General features: G+C 53.5%; 8 protein-coding genes across 8 annotated transcripts; 3 read left to right on the forward strand and 5 right to left on the reverse strand.

Annotated features, from left to right (window-relative positions):
- Nucleotides 1-76: 76 nt before the first annotated feature.
- On the forward strand, nt 77-3,734 carry CCOS01_01161 (X-Pro dipeptidyl-peptidase C-terminal non-catalytic domain-containing protein; the record flags this gene model as incomplete). Its single annotated transcript, XM_060449357.1, has 6 exons — nt 77-554; nt 615-1,869; nt 2,082-2,209; nt 2,576-3,064; nt 3,117-3,197; nt 3,256-3,734. The coding sequence occupies 6 exons, from the start codon at nt 77-79 to the stop codon at nt 3,732-3,734; spliced, it is 2,910 nt and encodes a 969-aa protein (XP_060320795.1).
- Nucleotides 3,735-5,431: 1,697 nt separating this feature from the next.
- CCOS01_01162 (uncharacterized protein) lies at nt 5,432-5,686 on the reverse strand (the record flags this gene model as incomplete). The annotated part of the gene is made up of 1 exon (XM_060449358.1): nt 5,432-5,686. The coding sequence occupies one exon, from the start codon at nt 5,684-5,686 to the stop codon at nt 5,432-5,434; it is 255 nt and encodes an 84-aa protein (XP_060320796.1).
- Nucleotides 5,687-6,051: 365 nt separating this feature from the next.
- Nucleotides 6,052-8,382, forward strand: CCOS01_01163 (uncharacterized protein; the record flags this gene model as incomplete). The annotated part of the gene is made up of 3 exons (XM_060449359.1): nt 6,052-6,240; nt 6,380-7,570; nt 7,648-8,382. 3 exons carry the CDS (start codon nt 6,052-6,054, stop codon nt 8,380-8,382), a joined length of 2,115 nt encoding a protein of 704 aa, XP_060320797.1.
- Nucleotides 8,383-9,122: 740 nt separating this feature from the next.
- On the reverse strand, nt 9,123-10,035 carry CCOS01_01164 (lysosomal cystine transporter; the record flags this gene model as incomplete). Its single annotated transcript, XM_060449360.1, has 2 exons — nt 9,123-9,805; nt 9,882-10,035. 2 exons carry the CDS (start codon nt 10,033-10,035, stop codon nt 9,123-9,125), a joined length of 837 nt encoding a protein of 278 aa, XP_060320798.1.
- An 832-nt stretch (nt 10,036-10,867) lies between these two features.
- On the reverse strand, nt 10,868-11,470 carry CCOS01_01165 (uncharacterized protein; the record flags this gene model as incomplete). The annotated part of the gene is made up of 1 exon (XM_060449361.1): nt 10,868-11,470. One exon carries the CDS (start codon nt 11,468-11,470, stop codon nt 10,868-10,870), a length of 603 nt encoding a protein of 200 aa, XP_060320799.1.
- A 141-nt stretch (nt 11,471-11,611) lies between these two features.
- CCOS01_01166 (uncharacterized protein) lies at nt 11,612-11,923 on the reverse strand (the record flags this gene model as incomplete). Its single annotated transcript, XM_060449362.1, has 1 exon — nt 11,612-11,923. The coding sequence occupies one exon, from the start codon at nt 11,921-11,923 to the stop codon at nt 11,612-11,614; it is 312 nt and encodes a 103-aa protein (XP_060320800.1).
- Nucleotides 11,924-12,766: 843 nt separating this feature from the next.
- Nucleotides 12,767-14,339, reverse strand: CCOS01_01167 (uncharacterized protein; the record flags this gene model as incomplete). Its single annotated transcript, XM_060449363.1, has 4 exons — nt 12,767-13,317; nt 13,372-14,116; nt 14,178-14,273; nt 14,325-14,339. 4 exons carry the CDS (start codon nt 14,337-14,339, stop codon nt 12,767-12,769), a joined length of 1,407 nt encoding a protein of 468 aa, XP_060320801.1.
- Nucleotides 14,340-15,559: 1,220 nt separating this feature from the next.
- Nucleotides 15,560-18,440, forward strand: CCOS01_01168 (dynamin family protein; the record flags this gene model as incomplete). Its single annotated transcript, XM_060449364.1, has 3 exons — nt 15,560-15,857; nt 15,920-17,944; nt 17,995-18,440. The coding sequence occupies 3 exons, from the start codon at nt 15,560-15,562 to the stop codon at nt 18,438-18,440; spliced, it is 2,769 nt and encodes a 922-aa protein (XP_060320802.1).
- Between the last annotated feature and the right edge of the window lie 116 nt (nt 18,441-18,556).

Genomic DNA, 18,556 nt, shown 5'->3' on the forward strand with positions numbered 1-18,556 from the left:
ACTTGACATCTCCTTCGACTGAACGCCAATCACCCCCAGCCTGAGACATATAGGCAAACATTTAGCTCCAATCACCATGTCTGTCAAGACCCCTCCCATCAAAGACCTGCTCGAGGTCACCGAGGACCAGGAGAATGGCCTCACCTTTATGAAGAACGTCTCCATCCCGCTCAAAGACTCCCCGCTCCCCATTCGCGCGAACGTCTACCTTCCGCTCACTTCGGATAAGGCCGCACGTTACCCTGTGCTGGTGACTTACGGACCATACGGCAAAGATATCCCTTATGCCAAGTTCTATCCCAAGTCGTTCAGCGAGGTTGCTCCAGATCAGAGATCCAAATACTCGGCCTGGGAGACGCCCGATCCGGTCTTCTGGACGAGCCAGGGATATGCTATCGTTCGAGCCGACGAGCGAGGACTGGGCCAGAGCCCAGGACTGTTGGATACCATGAGCCGTGGCACGAGCGAGTGCTTCTTTGACGTGGTTGAGTGGGCTGCAGATCAGCCCTGGTCTAACGGCAAGGTCGGTCTGTTGGGTATTTCGTATTACGCTGGTGCGTTGTTCCTCTTCTCAAACTATTAGCCGAGACCACTTACTCACCTACTACTCTCAGGTTCTCAATGGCGCGTTGCCGCTCGGCGGCCCAAAGGTCTCGCGGCTATCATCCCTTGGGAGGGTATGTCCGACTACTACCGCGACCGCTGCCGTCACGGCGGCATCCACTCCAATAAGTTTATCGGCTTCTGGTGGAACCGCCAGGTACTGGTCAATCAATATGGCAGGAAAGATAGATCCAAGCTGGACTTCCCTCCAGATGGTCCTGGAGCCAGAGGTCAGGAGGACACCATTGAGGGTGACCTGCCAGAAGACGTCCTGGTAGCCAACCGTCAAGATCAGACGAAAGACAACGAAGCTAACCGCTTCCGCGACGATGACTACTACGCAAGCAAAGAATACAAGCTCGAGGACATTGAGGTTCCTGTTCTGAGCGTAGCCAACTGGGGTGGCATCCTTCTTCACCTGAGAGGCAACGTGCAGGGATACCTCGGAGCAGGCTCCCAGCTCAAGTATTTGCGCTTCATCACTGGCCGTCACGATCTCCCATTTTACTACCCCGAGGAAGTGGAGCTACAAAAGAGTTTCCTCGATGCATTCTTGAAGGGTGAAGATAGAGTCGGCTGGAGCACGCCTGGCAAGGTGCCTCCCGTGACGCTTACTCTGCGAAAGGGCAACGTCGGATTCAACGACGCCGAGAAGGAGAAGGCGTATCCCAAGAGAGAGGAAGCTGCTTGGCCAATTCCGCGAACAGATTACACCAACTTCTATCTGACGCCTGACCTTGGTCTAACGACAAATGGCTCCGGCCAGGATTCCAAGACTGTCTCGTATAAGGCTTTGGGTTCCCTGGAGAACCCTCAAGTTGTTTCCTTCACGTCCGCTCCCTTTGAGCAAGAGACGGAGATCACAGGACACGTCACGGCCCATCTCAACGTCTCGGTGACGCCCGACAACTCGGAAAATGAAACCGATATCGACCTCTTCGTGACCCTGCGCCACATCGACCCATCGGGCCAGGAAGTCTTTTACACCGGAACAGCTGGCGACCCCGTGCCGCTCGTCAAGGGCTGGCTGAGAGTGAGCAATCGCAAGGTGCACCACGAGAGCCCCAAGCACAAGTCCTGGCTGCCGCATAGAGAGTACCTCTCCACAGACGTCCTGCCAGTCAAGGCTGGAGAGGTCTACGGCGTAGACATCGAGGTCTGGCCGACAAATGTCGTTGTCGACAAGGGCGGCAAGATCGTCTTCGAGGTTAGCAGCGGCGACACCCAGGGCAGCGGAATTTTCCAGCACTGCTCAGAAGTTGACCGGTAAGTTCGAATTTGCTCAATTCTTTCCCCAAGGACTTTAGACTAACAACTCCACTATTCAGGCCTGCATCCAAATTCTCTGGATTGAACAATATTCATTTCGGCCAAGGCCTTGAGAACTATGTCACTCTACCCGTAATTCCTTAGAAGTAGAGAAAATTGAAGCCAGGTGCGGAGTTCTAATGCCGGAGTGTCTTACTCTCCATCATCAGCTGTGCCTGTGCCGAGTTTGCAAGTTGGTTTGGGCTCCGAGTCCCTGATCCGAGCCTCCTACGTACCTTTGGTGGGCCGGAGTTAAAATCCGGGGCCGGTGGGGGTGGGGGAGAGCGGGTGCGCCGAGGTTGGTGGTAACTACCTACCTTAGCAAACAGACATTTGAGCTCCAAGAGCTTCATCGCGCACGTGTAAAAGGAATGCAGCCTGCTGCGATACAATCAGAACCTCTCTATAGCCCAATCGAGCTTCATAAAGCCAATCATTGATACCAATCTCCCTGCCAGTATGAGTTTCTCCGAGCATTTCTCCCTTGCCAACATTCCGTACGGAATCGCCAGTGACGCGAACCATGCAAAAGGCGTAGTCACGAGAGTAGGGGACTCGGTCGTCTTCCTCTCTGACCTAAAACTCACAAATTCCGCGGATCTCAAGTCCGCTTTGTCTCAGGTCTGGCCATTTGTCCCTCTCAGTCACTTGTGAATACTAACAGCCTCAAAGCCGACCCTCAATGCTTTGGCGGCAGTAGAAAAGACGGAGCTCGGGATCCTCCGAAAGAACATTCAACAAACCCTTTCCGACGAATCGACTCTGTCTGAACATGGCGTACCGATCGCCGAGGTTCAGCTACACTTGCCAATCAAAGTAGACGGCTTCACCGATTTCTCGTGCTCCAAAGAACATCTCTTGAATGCGTCAGAGGCAGTTGTGGGCAAGGCCTCCATGCCACCCGCAGCACCGTACTTGCCCATCGGCTACAGTGGTCGGCCTTCTTCGATTGTACTTTCGGGGACGAATATCACGCGGCCGTACGGGCAATATCGTGACGGAAACAGTATTGGTTTCGGTCCCTCCAGAGCGCTCGATTACGAGCTCGAGGTGGCTTGCATTATTGGGAAACCGACGCAGCTTGGAGACCGCGTAGCTGTGACGGATGCTGACGAGCATATCTTTGGTCTCGTTCTGCTGAACGATTGGAGTGGTGAGTCTCGATCTTCCTTGCAAGATGTTCTTGCGATGCTAATGGAAGACAGCTCGCGATATCCAAGGATTTGAGATGAGTCCGCTGGGACCGATGAATGGCAAGTCATTCGGGACGTCCATTAGTCCGTGGGGTAAGTCAGACTCTACTCTGTCTCGAAATTGAAAGAATGCTTGCTAACTACGTTGTAGTGATCACACTCGAAGCACTCGAACCTTTTGCAACACAACCTCCTCCGAAAGATATACCCTCGCAGCCATACTTGTTGGACAACAAGGAGAAATCGAGTTACAATATCGCCTTGAAGGCCGAAGTAGTAACTGGCAACGGGGCTACGACGGTGTGTAAGGCGCAGCTCAGCTGGATGTACTGGACGTTCCGCGACCTAGTGGCCCAGCAAACAATCAATGGGTGTAATCTCAACACTGGCGATATTCTGGCGACGGGGACGGTGTCGGGAGCCGGCGATGACGAGCACGGGTGTCTGCTAGAGATGACCAAGGGCGGCAAGGTCGGTTGGAAGACGTCCACTGGTCAAGACAGGATGTATTTGCAGGACGGAGACGGCGTGCGCATCAGCGGGCAAGCTGGGGATGGCGTGGGGTTTGGTGACTGCGTGGGGTTCATCGGGGCCGCTCGGCCGTTTGGAACAGCACAGGTCCATTTGTGAAGCGACAATGGGTCATTGGCAAGAACGAGGAGCCTCGGAACTTGAACGAGTAAGGCAGGGCTGGAGTACAGATAGGGCGAAGGGAGCCGGGACCCCGGGGAGCTCCAGGTCTCTTTCATGGAGGACTGAAGTCGGCTTACAGTCTGGAAGGAAAGAGCCTAGGCATCTGCCTTACATATTACTCCGTTGGTGCGCGTGTATCGAAGTGAAACTGCGGCAGCAGATTTGAGCGGCTCGGAGAACGGGAAGTTAATGAACTGAACTGCTCCGAGCCTTCGGCATTGGGCTTCCGCGGAACCTCCCTGTAAGGGATCCTTCTCTGGGCCTAGGCCTTATTACCTACATAATCGTACTGCCTATACATAGCCTTCAGATCTTACCAAGGTGAAGGGAATTTGCCCCCAATGTCCTCCCCCACGCTTGGTTGGAGTCTTTGGGGATGGAGGATGGGGGATTGGAGGCGCATAGACCTACCGCGGTCCGCGCTATGCCTGTAGACGGAGAATTGCCATGCATCAAGAGGACCGCGGTAGGAGGGGGAAAAAACGCGACTGTGCCTAAATGGATTGAATAGGTAAGTCTTACCCCAAAGGTCCACCTTTCATCAGCCACTTCAATGACTGTGTGTTCAGTAAACGCACGTCCCATCGCGGTTGATTTCAAGACTCAGCAACTTCTTGGACTTCTGTCTGGCTGTCGGCAAGTTCGGAGCGGGTCCGGGATCCACTTGTCCGAGGTTTATGCGCACGAATCGATGGTAATCGGAGGAACGGGCTCGTTGGCTCTGGTATCCTGGTCCCCGTCACTTGTGTCAAATGTCCCGGTCGCGTCCGATTTCATGTGGGAGTGAAAGGCAGATTAAACCCTTTTGAAGCGATTAGATGGTCCAATCGTGACCATTTGCGCAAACCGCACCTTACCGCAGCTGTCTCTACGTATCACTGCATATCTCGCGTAGGGGTTACGTAGAACAGCTTCAAACATACTTTGCTGGGTTAGTGAAGGTTCATGAGAAAGACAACACTTTGTAAGGCAATTGGCTTAGGCACCTGTTATTGCTGATCTAGAGTACCTTATAGGGTAGTAGAATAAGTAGAAGAAGGTGGGGAAGACAAAAGAAAAAGATTGGACAGAGTTCGAGGCTACAGCTCTGCAGAGAGCGCAGGCTCGGGACGGCGGCAGCTACGACAGGCGTGGCCGAGGCGGTCAGAACCCCGAGAGCGAGCTTAAGCAAGCACGCGGACGGTGCAGCGCAAATGGTGCACATGTGCGTCCCAGCTGGTCCAGTGTCTGCATGTGCATGTGGCAGTTGAATGTTCGGTGGCGCTCAGCCAAGGTTCCTACCTACTCCCGGGATACAATCGGCGATAAACCCTGCTTGTGTCTTATCGGATTTCTTATCGGACCAATCTGCAGGGGTTTCCAAAGGGGTCAACAATGATCCGGCGCGTGTTCCTGACTCCCGCGTGCAAGGAAGAAAAAAAAATTACGCCAGATGGCTGGCGATTCCGAAAAACGGGCACCAACCTTGGAATTGACTCAGGTTCTCCCGCTGTTTCTGGCCTTGTCTCTGATACCTCTTGTCTTCTGCTGTATGTCTCTGACCTGATGCGATCCGTCTGACTTCGTCATAAGGAACCCATGGTGCCTCTACCCAGGTTGTCCAAAGTATCCGTATCCGTACATAGGGACCTAAGTCAAGTTCCATCACTCCCAGCCTGAGACCTACAAGCCATTCCAAGTTTCCTGCATTCTACCTCTTGCCGCGTGCAACACCCAGAAAAGAAAAAGGTGCCTATTGTCACTAGTTCCCGGCTGCAGCAAGAAAGCCTTTTCCTGCTTCGTGTGTGTGACGAACTTCCCCAGATTGGACCCCCTTTCTGCCGGCCTGGCCTTTTACCCTTTGCTCCTTCCCCCTTCTTCTGCTCCTTGTCTGCTCTGCCCACTCCCATCTGTCCCCCTTGTAATATTCAGGGCATAATACCAGAGGACCAGCAAGGACCAATACTGGAGAGGAAAGCACAAGTGCCAACGGCTCCTTCCCCATCTCCAGCTAGGCCCACGTCGGCTAAAGGCCAATCTCATCGCGTCCGCACCTGCCACCAGACTCCGTCGCGCAAGCGGCAAGAGCATCCAGGTCCACTCAACCCACAACCCACTCGAGGGCCACAGTCACCTCACCTCACCGAGCGCACCTTCTCCTCTTCTCCTACACAGGGCCCAGGAAGCGACAGCTCTCGAACCATTTCTCCTGTGCGCTCGCACTCCAACAAACCTTCCACCCTCCACATAAGCTCAATTGCAGAAGCCGCCCAAGATGAGCAAAGCAGCTGCCGTTAAGGAGGCTGTCAAGGAGAGCCTCCTTGGCGCCGAGGAGCCCGTCCAGCTGTCTGCGCAGACAAAGGCGAGATTTGTTGCCAATGCTGTCAAGGATGAGGTGTCAGGAGAGCTCTACATGGGCCCCGACGAGTTCACCAAGGCTGTTGCGCCCGAGGATGAAGATTTCGTAAGTTCGGGTTTTCACTCTAACCTCACCTTCTGCTCTTCCAATTTGTCACTGCTGCGGGAGCACAACCCAGCTCCGATATCCCTCCGATGAACCGACCACTCGATCCATTTTACTGACTCTAAACCTAACACCGCAGCACAAAATCAAGCGCGAACAGTACGGAATTCTCTTCGGCATCGCCGACCGTAAGGGTTCCGGCAAGATTACCCTCTCCGAGTGGGCCGCCTTTGAGAACCTCCTGATCAAGCCCGACGCCGAGTACGAGATCGCCTTCCGCCTCTTCGACGTCGATAGAACCGGCAATGTCAAGTACGAGGACTTCCGAAAGCTCTACGAGCTAAACAAGGGCCCCGACAGCATTCCTTTTGACTGGGAGTGCGAATGGGCCAAGTTGTACATTGGCAGCAAGAAGAAGCGCCATCACATGGACTACCCCCAATTCTCCCAGATGCTGCGTGGTCTGCAGGGCGAGCGCATCCGCCAGGCTTTCCAGCTGTTCGACAAGGATGGCGATGGATTCATTGACCCCGAGGACTTTGAGCGCATTATTCGCGAGACTTCCAAGCACAAGCTCTCTGACCACCTTCTCGAGAACCTGTCGACTCTTTGCAACATCTCGCTTGGAAGCAAGGTTTCCTACGCCAACGTTCGCGCCTTCCAGAACATGATTAAGGAGATTGATCTGGTTGAGCTAATTGTGCGCCGTGCTTGCGCCAAGAGTTCCGACGGCAAGATCACAAGGACGGAATTCCTCAACCAGGCTGCCAAAATCACTCGCTTCTCCCTCTTCACCCCCATGGAAGCCGACATTCTCTTCCACTTCGCCAGCCTTGACGAGCCCTCTGGTCGCCTTGGCCTCGGCGACTTTGCCAAGGTCCTCGACCCATCATGGAGAAACGCTGCCTACGAGGCTGACGATGCTGCTTCGCAAGTTCTTGCCAAGAGCGCCGGAGCTTCCAAGGCTGTTCTCGCATCGATTCTCGAATCCGCATACAACTTTGGTCTCGGTAGTTTGGCAGGTGCCTTCGGAGCGTTCATGGTCTACCCCATTGACCTTGTAAAGACCCGTCTCCAGAACCAAAGAAGCGCCAGACCGGGAGAAAGATTGTATAAGAACTCGATCGATTGCTTCCAGAAGGTGTGGAGGAACGAGGGGCCCCGAGGCCTCTACTCGGGTGTTGTACCCCAGCTCATTGGTGTTGCGCCAGAGAAGGCCATTAAGCTGACGGTGAACGACATTGTGCGTACATACTTCACCAACAAGGAGGGCAAGATCTGGACTGGCCATGAAATTCTTGCTGGTGGTACTGCTGGTGCATGCCAAGTTGTAAGTTCACTCTCTTTTTTACTACAGTCTGGTGTAACCTGAAAGCAAGTGACAGAAGCTAACATTGTTTTTCACAGGTCTTCACAAACCCCCTCGAGATTGTCAAGATTCGTCTCCAGGTCCAGGGTGAGGTCGCCAAGACTGTTGAGGGCGCGCCCAAGAGGTCGGCTATGTGGATTGTGCGCAACTTGGGTCTCGTTGGTCTCTACAAGGGTGCCTCCGCGTGCTTGTTGCGTGATGTTCCCTTCTCGGCCATCTACTTCCCTACTTATAGCCACTTGAAGAAGGATCTCTTTGGCGAGTCTCCGACTAAGAAGCTGGGAGTTGTCCAGCTGCTTACCGCTGGTGCCATTGCTGGTATGCCCGCTGCCTACCTCACCACCCCCTGCGACGTCATCAAGACTCGTCTTCAGGTCGAGGCTCGCAAGGGCGAGGCCACCTACACTGGTCTCCGTCATGCTGCCAAGACTATCTGGAAGGAGGAGGGCTTCCGCGCCTTCTTCAAGGGCGGCCCTGCCAGAATCTTCCGTTCTTCCCCGCAGTTCGGTTTCACTCTCGCCGCCTACGAGGTTTTGCAGAACGTTATCCCCTATCCCGGCAAGCCTGAGAGCTCCAAGGTCCACACCGGTGTTGGCGATGCCATCTCTACCTTGAAGGAGAAGCTCGACACTAGCCCCTTTGCCCGCAGCCGCAACGCCCTCAAGATCATCTTGGACATTGATGAGGACTTTGGAAAGGTCAAGGTCCCTAGCCAGGAGAGTTGGAAGAAGCTTCCTGCCTTCATGCAGACGAACGAAAACACCTCTTCATGAGCCTTTGGAACGGATTGGAATAGCCAGAGAGAGCCTCGATGCTTGTCTGGATGAGAAACAAAGAACCCAGAGTCACAAATGGGAAGAAATCGCATATACGGCTGGGGAATACAAAAGTTCTAGAAGAATGAGTCAAAGACAGCGATGACGACACCCTATTTCTCAAAGCGAGTCATTCAAGAAGAAGCTATGTGAGAGGGAGGCTTCTCTTCGATTACGGCAGAGAGATGGAGGTTGAGAGATTTGCATATCCCCTCGACGGCGTTCAAGGGCAGGCATACAAAGGGATTCGTAGCAATTCCTCAATTTTACACTTTTTTTTTCAGTTTTGTTCCTTTTGTGTCTTGTAGAAGCCTTTTTTCCCTTCTCCTCTGAAAGAAGTTTCTCCTTGGTGTTGCTGTAACGTGAATTGGTATCGTTGCGTCTCGACTTTGAGAGGGTCACATGTCATGGATACAATGTGTAAGGTACAGACCGTAGTGGTAGAATTCTTAGAATTTCTAGAGTTCCAGCTTAGACTATCTAGAAGGTCTTCAGACGGCTTTTGTTCACACTGAGATGTCTTGAGAAGTGGTCAGGATGCCAACCTGACAACCTGCCAAGCTTGGGCGTCTGAGCAAAGCTAACAAAGCATTGAGCTAGAAGATCTTCAAGGCTTCCAAATTTCTACTAGTGTACTGGATAATATGTCAAGTATATTCCAAGCCATATGTGTACATGTATGACGAGTCTGCTCTAGTCTAGTCTAGTCTTTGATGCTCCTCATCGTCCGCACGGAGAAGCGAATCTCTCTCGTCAGCCTTGCCGTCAGAGCCGCGGTAGAGGATGTAGTGCTGGGTCATGAAGACCAAGTCGTACACCATGGAAACATTGCCCAGCGCGAACTTGACAGGGTTACCGGTGATGCCGGACCAGTCGCGCTGCAGGTAGGAGTCGATTGCCTGCTGCGCAACAGAGAGGAGGCCGCCGGAGAAGTCGAGCAGGATCTGCCAAATGGACCAGCCCTTTGTGGACTTGTTGCGGTAGTTTGTAATGACCTGTGGGGTGTACTTGATGAGGGTGATGACGAGCTTGACGTAGGACACGGCGTAGACGACGTCAAGGGCGCACCAGCTCGTGACGGGGTCGCCGTCCCCCGGGGCGGACGCGACGATGAGGCCGACAACGGCGACGCCCACGATGCAGCCCGAGGCGATGCCCGAGATGAAGCGGCTAGGGTTCGTGCCCGGCGCGGGGGTGAAGCCCCAGAGCTTGGGCACGTACTGCGAGGTGGTTATGCAGGAGAGGAGTAGGGCGTGGGCGGCGAAGGTGATGTCGTTGAAGGCGACTGTCGGGGTGAGGCCGTGGTTGCGCGCGGCGTACTGGGCGCGGACGACGGGGGAGTAGTAGAAGGCGGCGTTAGAGACAAAGTAGGCGAGGAAGCCTGCGAAAGTCGGAGTGTCAGCGCTGTACTTGAAGATTGTCTCTCTTATGTTCTACGTGGTGTCCTGGGTTCTTACCTAGGCAGTTGATCAAGGGAAAGTCGACCGTTGTACCGGCCGTAGTTTTCCTGTGGAAGTTGAGGAGAGGCTGCGGGTAGAAGGAGCCGGACCAGCAGAGAAAGTAAATCCAGCCAAAGACGGCGGATAGGAAGGGGAGAAATTCGAACGCCATGTCGACTATAGCTACTGAAAGCGAGGTTGAGCGGAGTTTGTTGAACTCAGTGAGATGCCCGAATACTGTTCTTTGAGCCTTCTTGCGTTCCCTTCTCGCCGGCACCTTTCGTCGAGGTATGCAGTCAGCAAACCTCCAGTCGTTGGGTTCGTATGCTGTAGGAGGGAGTTTTGTGTGCTGCGACTGGAGGGGAAGGTCGCAAGAAAGTTGCAAATGAGCTGTTCGCCTGGTGCACAGGATTGCGACATGAGACCGACCGCATGGGGGTTAGCGCCTTTGCTGCGCTATTTCGGCGCAGGTACCGACAGGCCAGCGGTCCCGAGGTCAGCGGCCCCACCAGCACCGTAAAAAGGGCCCAGCGGAAATCACTCTGAGCGGCGGGGTGCGGCCCAAGTGACCAGGACGCCGGTAACAAGGTTGCTATGATAGGCGGAGCCAAGAGCCCTCATCCATTCTAATCATCGTCCCTGTGATCCACTACTGCTGGACGTCAGGGGACCCGTGAAGGAGCAGGTGCGAGCGCGGAGTGGAGTCCAGTGTTGTCACCGCGGGGTGTGATGTCGCCATTGACGAGAGCGCGACCACCACAGTAATGAGGTCCGGGGGACGTTTGCTGCGTGCTAGCTAGGAAAGCTCGAATCGTATAGATGCTGTATGAGCTGGCAACTCCAGATCGTATAAAAAGACTCAATCTCGTGCGACCGAAGCTTCCTGGATGCATGGGAGTCTGCTGGTTGCACAATGCCTTGGACTGTACAGGAGTGACGAGAAATCTGAACTCCTAGCATTGGCAGCTGAGATATCACAAACCCCCAAAATTATGCAATGAAACTCACGGGATTCGACTTTGAGATGACATCGTCCCGACAAGACTGATGTCTTTGCTGCCCTCGATTTCACCGCCGCGGCGCATCACACCCTCAAGCCAGTCCACATAGTCCTCAAACCCTGTGATGCTGCCATAGACCCTGACAGTCTTGACTGCCCGGACCTCCTCAAACACCCGCAGCGCACCATGGTCCGCACTCTGGAAGGCGGCCTGCCACACCTCGACGACGAGCTCATCCACGCCGTTGAATGCTGCCGTCGCGGCCGCGGCATCAAACGCCAGGTCGCAGTCTAGCCGCAGCCGGATGTGGAAGCGGCGGATGCGGGGGAGCACGGAGCGCTCCCGGACGGGCGAGTACCATGGCCGTAGACGCGGAAAGGAGGCCAGAAGTTTGGTGTGCGCGAGGAATATATTGCTGCCGTAGAGAATGGGCGTCCCCTCTGTATGGATTTGCCGGTTTGTGGAAAGGATTGCGGGATGGAGCCGTGCTTGCGGCGAGGACGGGCCGACTCTATCTAGGGGAGGGTGGATGAGAAGGAGAAGGGCGTAGATGTCGAGACGAATTTCGCAAGGTAGGTCTAGGAAGAAGCATCTCGGCGAGGCCATTTTTGAGCGTCTCAATACGGGTTGATTAGAAGATGCTCCTCTGAGCTATGCAAGCGAATAGAGAAGAGGTGGTCACATCAGAACATGTAGTTCAAGTCACTTGTGCAGGGCGGAGGGAGAGTGGCGGTGGCTTTATCAGTTTCAAGATAAGATCCCTAGCGGCTTATTCCCGCAGCCATGGAAGCTACCTAAGGTAACATCTCTATTGGCGATTTCATCAGGGAAGATAAGAGACGATCGTTTCGCCAAGTGCTGATCTTCCATTTGTAGGTACTTGACATTCGATTGCTGTCTTAATGATCTGGCCCAGCAGATAGGGTCAACTTCGACACAAAGTCGCCCGACAGCACATCCGTCCGCCAATAGACACTGCCATTCCGATTCAGAGCATGAAGCTCTGCCTGCATCTATGGAATATCCAAACTGGAGCATCAGCATTATCACTCCGAGCATGATGTTCCAGGATTCAGAGAGCAGCAAGATCTATACATAGGGTATCCATCTATACTATCAAATGACAGTTGGCGTAGCTATTCGAGCCACATAGGCATAGTATTCATCCAACATTGATGACCCACGAGATTACGTGCTTGGCTCCGATTTAGGGACTAGTCCAAGTGTCCGAGTCTCTGGGGTAGTCCAACCAGTGTGGAGCGAAACTACTTGTGCCCCGTTCGATCCCTAGCAAATTGATAGGCGACATGCATGATGCGTTAAATCGGACCTCATGTTCGGCACCCTGAGCTGCGAGCCCCGGAAGGTTGAATGCTTTGTAGCTGTTCAGTCGAAAAGCGAGCAGCGTAAGGCGATATGATTTCACGGCCTGTCAACGTCGAGCTATAAATATTTTGGTTGCTTAATAGATTTCTTCCTTCTAGATAGCGACCCAGGTGATAAATGCAGAAAAAACTCCAATACACACTACCCAACTTGCAATCATAAGCAGTAATGATACAGTGAACACAGTTACAAGGCGCGCGTTGTAGCTCTTTCTGAGAGTCGTGAGCTAACACATACAGCTCTCATAGGCACGAGTTCGAGTCTCGTGGTATATCCTCGAATCGCAATACCTGAGGCTGGTAAGAGTGTCCAGGAATTTTCGTAAGTCCCCCGTGAGGAGAGCTGAGCTTTTGCGTCGCTTCGTCTCTAATTGATGAATTGATTTGTTCATGTGGTTGCTTTGCCGGCTTCCTGGATCCGTTCACATGTCACGGTGGCTGGGCCGTGTCGAGGCGGGTATTCGGTTGTATTGTTTGATTGATCTCCTTTCCTCCGGGCACACATGACTCTCTCTGGCTAGGTCATGGTCAACTCGGGGAAGAATCTCGACAACTTATTAGGATGACCAAATTCTGTCCTGCTCTGCGCCTGGCCCTCCACAGGTAGCAGCGAGTCTGTATCGCTATCGGCACTGGGAGCAGCCTGCTCTAGCGCCGCCCGTTTCACCTTGATGTTTCCCTGAACCGGAGGCTTTGATGTGCTGGTTTGCGCGCTTGAGAAGGTCATGATAGACCTGGAGTCTGCCGGTGTTGATATCTCGTGAAGTTGGCTATGTGGCCGGGATTTGCCAACATTAGTAGGCTCAGGGGTGTGGCCGCGAGAAACGTTGAAAGGAATAGTCGGCCCAAGGCTCTTTTTTGCAGCATCAGGAGCTGGCAACGACGTTGCTGCCGGGCTGAGTAGTGCCGAAATCTTCTCGTTCGCCATGAGTCCCTTCGTCTGAACGAAAGCGCTTGATCTGGCGTGGTACGGGCTTCGATCGTAGTACTTGTCAATAATCGGATGAACCATAACAGTTTGGTTGTGAATTGTCAGGATCGAGTTTGTGGGAACGTTGACCCAATTCTCTGTTCCAATTAGCAATAGCCCAAACACCGCGTTACGAAACTCTCAACACGTACCTCTCTCAAACGTCAGCGGTTCACTTGCGACAAGTACAATATCTGCGCCTTTATCTTGGCGTTCCATTTGGTAGTTGCGGTCGGTTGCTGCCGATGTCCTCGTGCCCCATTCAGTGCCTGAAGAGTAGTAGAGACTCGCGGCTTCGTCTGTCGCGCTGCTGATGTATCGAGTGCAAATAACGCTTTTGCCGTCTGTGACAGCAAAGTTGAGCAAGCTTCGAGTGTCGATGTTTTCCGACTGGATCGTGCTCTCCGGGATTTCATCGATCAATTCGTTGATTGTGGCGATGGTCTTCAGCATAGCCTTCCTCAATATCGTAGGCCCGAAACCGTGGGCGGGCTGTGAATCCGGGTCGATGCCCATCCTTTCGAGAGTATCGAGGAACAGCGCAAACGCCCATTCACTGTCTGTACCGCCTTGGACCCCAAGGTACCACTTGTCGGCCAATCTCGAACCCAGCCTTCTCTTGATATACTTCCAACCCCCAAGACCACCGTTGTGCATCCACATCAAGCTACCGTGGCAGAATGGGTGGCAGTTATCCTCACTGAGGGATCCCTCGGTCGTTGCTCGTACATGAGCGAAGATGAGTTGGGAAGCGGTCTTGGAGGCGATGCGTTGAAGATTGGTACAATTCCAGGCGGGGATTGTCGAGGTAAAGAGGCAAGGTGCGTGACCGAGCTTGGGATCCGTGTAGAAACCGATTCCGAAGCCATCTGCATTGTTCTGGCCTCTTCGTGTATCCTTTTCGGCCACCGCCAGATATTAGTACGGTACCTAAGCTCTATGCGCCAGAGTGACGTACCAGTCTGAGCCTGGAGTCAAATGATTGCTTCAGGATAGAATGCGTAGGGTCAAGAATGAGTTTGGAGAGAAGAATCTCGTCGCTTCCCCGATACACCTAGAATCAGTCAGCGGGTGTCCTGTCGGCGCTCAATGACACCGAACTTACCAGGAAGCGGCACATGTTGGGCGAGTTGTGTCGGGCAACTCAGAAGGAGTCGAGAAGATGAGGAAGGCGTCGAGGGAAGAATAGTAGTAGGTGTCGCGTGAGCAATGCAACTTTGTCTTCGATGGGGTCTTGACTGTTCTTAAACAACAGCAACAGAAACCCAGAGAATGTGACTAGAAGTCAAATACGAATTCACGAATAGGAGACGTCGGAGGAAGTGTTTGGCCAGATTTATTCGTTTGATGAGCTATGGCGCGATCAGAAACCCCAGGGCGGTGGCGCAAGTTGATAGGGATGAGGTAGCTACCAGCTGAATGCTAGAGCGCGGAGTACCGAACAAGTCAGGTACGTGGGTGGGTGGGGGAAGTTGAGCTGAGGCCCGTGCCGGTTGAAAACACACAAGGCAAGAACTGGGCGTTGTATAAAGTGGTGGGTATTGCTGTTAATCTAAATGAATGACTCCCAGCGATTGCGCCTTCGTTTGGGACTCCGGTTGCTTTTCCGAGCGCCTTGGTGAAATCTCAGGGTTCAGATGGGGATGAATAAGGCAAGATGTACGGAGAACAGTGAGTCATTTGATGAGGGGCGGTATACGCGAAGCTGGTCAGCTGCTTGAACATGGATGGCTATTTTCGAATAATTTCTTGCCCACCCAGGTGCAACTGGAGATCCAGCGCCATCGGAGGGACATTGGAGCTGTGTCTTCTACCTATGTGCCTTATCCAGGGCATTTGGGTATGACGAAGGCGATAAGATAAGGCTTTATGCGAAGAGCGATAAGAGAAAGCCATGCTGCGACTTAAAGTAAGGTAATGTGTAGTTGTGATGGTGCATACCTAGGTACACAGTACTACTGGTTAGGAGCCAGCAGGGAGGTGCCTAGGTAGGTGCTCTTTTGGGGAAGATGGACGGTACGTCAATGCCAGGCGGTCCCCACTAGGTAGGTGCCTTAGTGAAATGGGCTCTTCATGCAACCCGCGAGAACCCGCTTGATTTCCATTCACGCCGCTTCTCATTCGTCCCCGATTCGTGGCATGTCAACGGATTTCTGATATTCAAGTCTCTTGTCAGGCCGGAGCCTTTGGCGAAACCCACACCAACTATCACCACCAAAACCACACCGCTTCTCCATCTCGGACACCCGAATCTCTGGCTTTCCCACTCGAATTTCCGTCTCGCATGCGAAGAACACACTACCGCCTCAAACTACACGCGTCCCGTGCTTCGCCGGCAGCATGAGCGGACGTCTCCTGGCCGCAGGGCTTTCGCCATTGACGCGACGCGCTCCAGTCCAGGCCGTTCGACACTTTCACCGGTTTCCCGCAGGCGGGCTTCAGCGAGCAGATGCAGCTGTGCGTGCTACGCAACGGCGCATGTGGTTTCCTGGCAACGCCTTCCACAATGCCGTCGTCGTGCGGAATGCGTCTTTTGCCCGCTTCCTACCGAAGTTGGTTATCAAGTTTGCTAGAATCCCCGCAATGTTCGGTGGCCTAGCTGTCGGAACACTCGCCTGGATTCAGTATCAAGCCAACCGTACGTACTGGGTTTCTCTTCGCGTCAAAACAAGTTGCCCCTGCTGACCAAGTCACTCACAGAGCTCACCACCAACGCCTGGGATATGGTCAGCAAAACAGCAGATGGTATTTCGGAAACGACGTCTAGTCTCTTTGGAGGTGCCAAAGGAATTATGGATCAAACGATGCGCGGTTGGGAAAACACAAAAGAACAAATCGAAACCCCCGAATGGCTTCAAAAGGTGTTGCGTATCCATGAAGACATTGGCACTGGTGGCGGCGGCTCAGGAGGACCTGGAGGGGAGCAACCCAAGCAGAGCAGAGCCGGGGCGGCTGTTGTTGCAGGAGGCTCGGCTGCTGCGTACGGCTACGATCAATCTTCAGAAGACGACCCGCGAGAACCCGATGAGGTGGCCAATGACGACCAGATGATGATCCTCACCAAAAAGATGATCGAGATTCGGAGCATGCTCCAGCAAGTTGGACAATCGAGCACTCTGACGCTCCCCTCAATTGTTGTCATCGGTTCGCAGTCCTCAGGAAAGAGCTCCGTCTTAGAAGCCCTCGTTGGCCACGAGTTCCTGCCCAAGGGAAGCAACATGGTTACTCGCCGGCCCATAGAACTGACCCTCGTCAATACGCCTGAGTCGGACGCAGAATATGGCGAATTCCCCGACCTGGGTCTGCGACGCATCACCGACTTTTCCTCGATCCAAAGGACCTTGACTGAGCTTAACCTAGCCGTGCCGGATACTCAGTGCGTATCTGATGATCCCATTCATCTTACCATTTACTCGCCAAATGTACCGGATCTGTCTCTGATCGATCTACCCGGATATATCCAGGTGGTTGGCCAAGGCCAGCCTCTGGAATTAAAGCAGAAGATATCAGAGCTATGCGACAAGTACATTCAGTCTCCTAATGTCATTCTGGCCATCTCCGCCGCAGATGTAGATCTCGCAAACTCGACCGCACTACGTGCAAGCCGCCGTGTGGATCCCAGAGGCGAGAGGACTATCGGCGTGGTTACCAAGATGGACTTGGTGGACGCTCCTCGCGGTGCTGCCATCCTGAGCGACAAGCAGTATCCCCTGAGACTTGGCTATGTGGGTGTTGTCTCCAAAGTCCCTCAAACGACCGGTCTCTTCAAGAGATCGGGTAGCGTAATGTCGGCGATCGCAAAGAACGAGAACACCTTCTTCTCCGCCCACCCGCTGGAGTTTGGTGAGGGTGCTGGTGTCAACGTTGGGACGATTAACCTACGTAAGAAGCTCATGACCGTCCTCGAACAAACGATGTCTGCTAGCCTGGCCACTACTAGCGACGCCATCAGACAGGAGCTCGAGGAAGCGACCTATGAGTTCAAGGTGCAATACAATGACCGCCCGCTATCTGCCGAATCATACTTGGCAGAAAGTCTTGATGGCTTCAAACACTCCTTTAAGCAATTTACCGAGGAGTTTGGACGCCCGCAAATGCACCAGTTGCTGAAGCAGGAGCTGGACCAGAAGGTTCTTGACCTTCTGGCCGCCCGGTACTGGAACAAGCCCATCCAGGACTTGTCCCCTGCGATGCCAGAGCCGGACAGCTTGGCTGATCTTCCCAAAGCTGACCCCAACTCTTTGTACTGGCATCGCCAGCTCGACGCGTCGACTTCTTCATTGACAAAACTTGGTGTTGGAAGATTGGCCACAACCGTGGTTGCGTCTGCTATTCAGGCTCACATTGACAGTCTGATCAAACACTCCACTTTCAGCAGCCATCCCTTTGCACGAGAGGCCATTAACGAAGCCGCGTCCACAATTCTGAATGAGCGGTTTTACAGCACGAGCGATCAAGTTGAGAACTGTATCAAGCCTTACAAGTTTGAGATTGATATTGACGAGAGAGAATGGATCCAGGGCCGGGATCATTCGGCCGTTGTCCTGAAGAAGGAGCTTCAGGACTGCGAGGGCGCGCTGAAGAGCATTGAAGATGTTGTGGGCGGTCGACGAAAGCTGAGAGAAGTGATGAACTTTGTCGATCGAGCACGAAAGGGGGATGTTGTCGTCGAAGGGGAAAGCCGCAGTGGTGCCGGAGGCTTCAGCGCGTCGCTGCTTAAAAGAGGTAAGTCTAGTCTGGCTGCCCATGTATTGCTGGTCACTAATGGATTCTAGGACGTGAGGCTGTTTTCCTCAGGGATCGCGCCGATATCATCAAGATGCGTCTGATGGCTGTCAAGTCGAAGCAATGCACCAGCCTCAAGAACAAGTACTACTGCCCAGAGGTTTTCCTTGATGCGGCAGCCACCAAGCTCGCGTCTACAGCTGTTCTGTTTCTCAATGTGGAGCTCCTATCGGAATTCTACTACAATTTTCCCAGAGAACTAGACCTCCGGCTCGGAAGGCACCTCTCGGAAGAAGATATCGAGAGGTTTGCCAAGGAAGACCCCAAGATCAAGAGGCACCTTGAAGTCATCCGCCGCAAGGATCTACTCGAGTTAGTCCTTGAGAAGATGGAGAGTCTGAGGCAGCTCGAGGGCCGCGAGAGAGAACGGATGAAGGGGAGCAACAACAGGCCCAACAAGGACGACAAGCAGCGTGGACGCTGGGGGCTGTTTTGATTGGGATAAAGCTATCGCCTGGCGACTTTCCCAACCGAGCCTTCTCATCTTGAACTTGTAACGCATTATGACCTGGGTGCAAAAGGAGTTTGGGTGTCTGAAAGATCAATGGTGTA

This window comes from Colletotrichum costaricense (assembly GCF_030867565.1).
Source record: "Colletotrichum costaricense strain IMI 309622 chromosome Unknown Scaffold_1.1, whole genome shotgun sequence".
NCBI classification, from domain to species: Eukaryota; Fungi; Ascomycota; class Sordariomycetes; order Glomerellales; family Glomerellaceae; genus Colletotrichum; species Colletotrichum costaricense.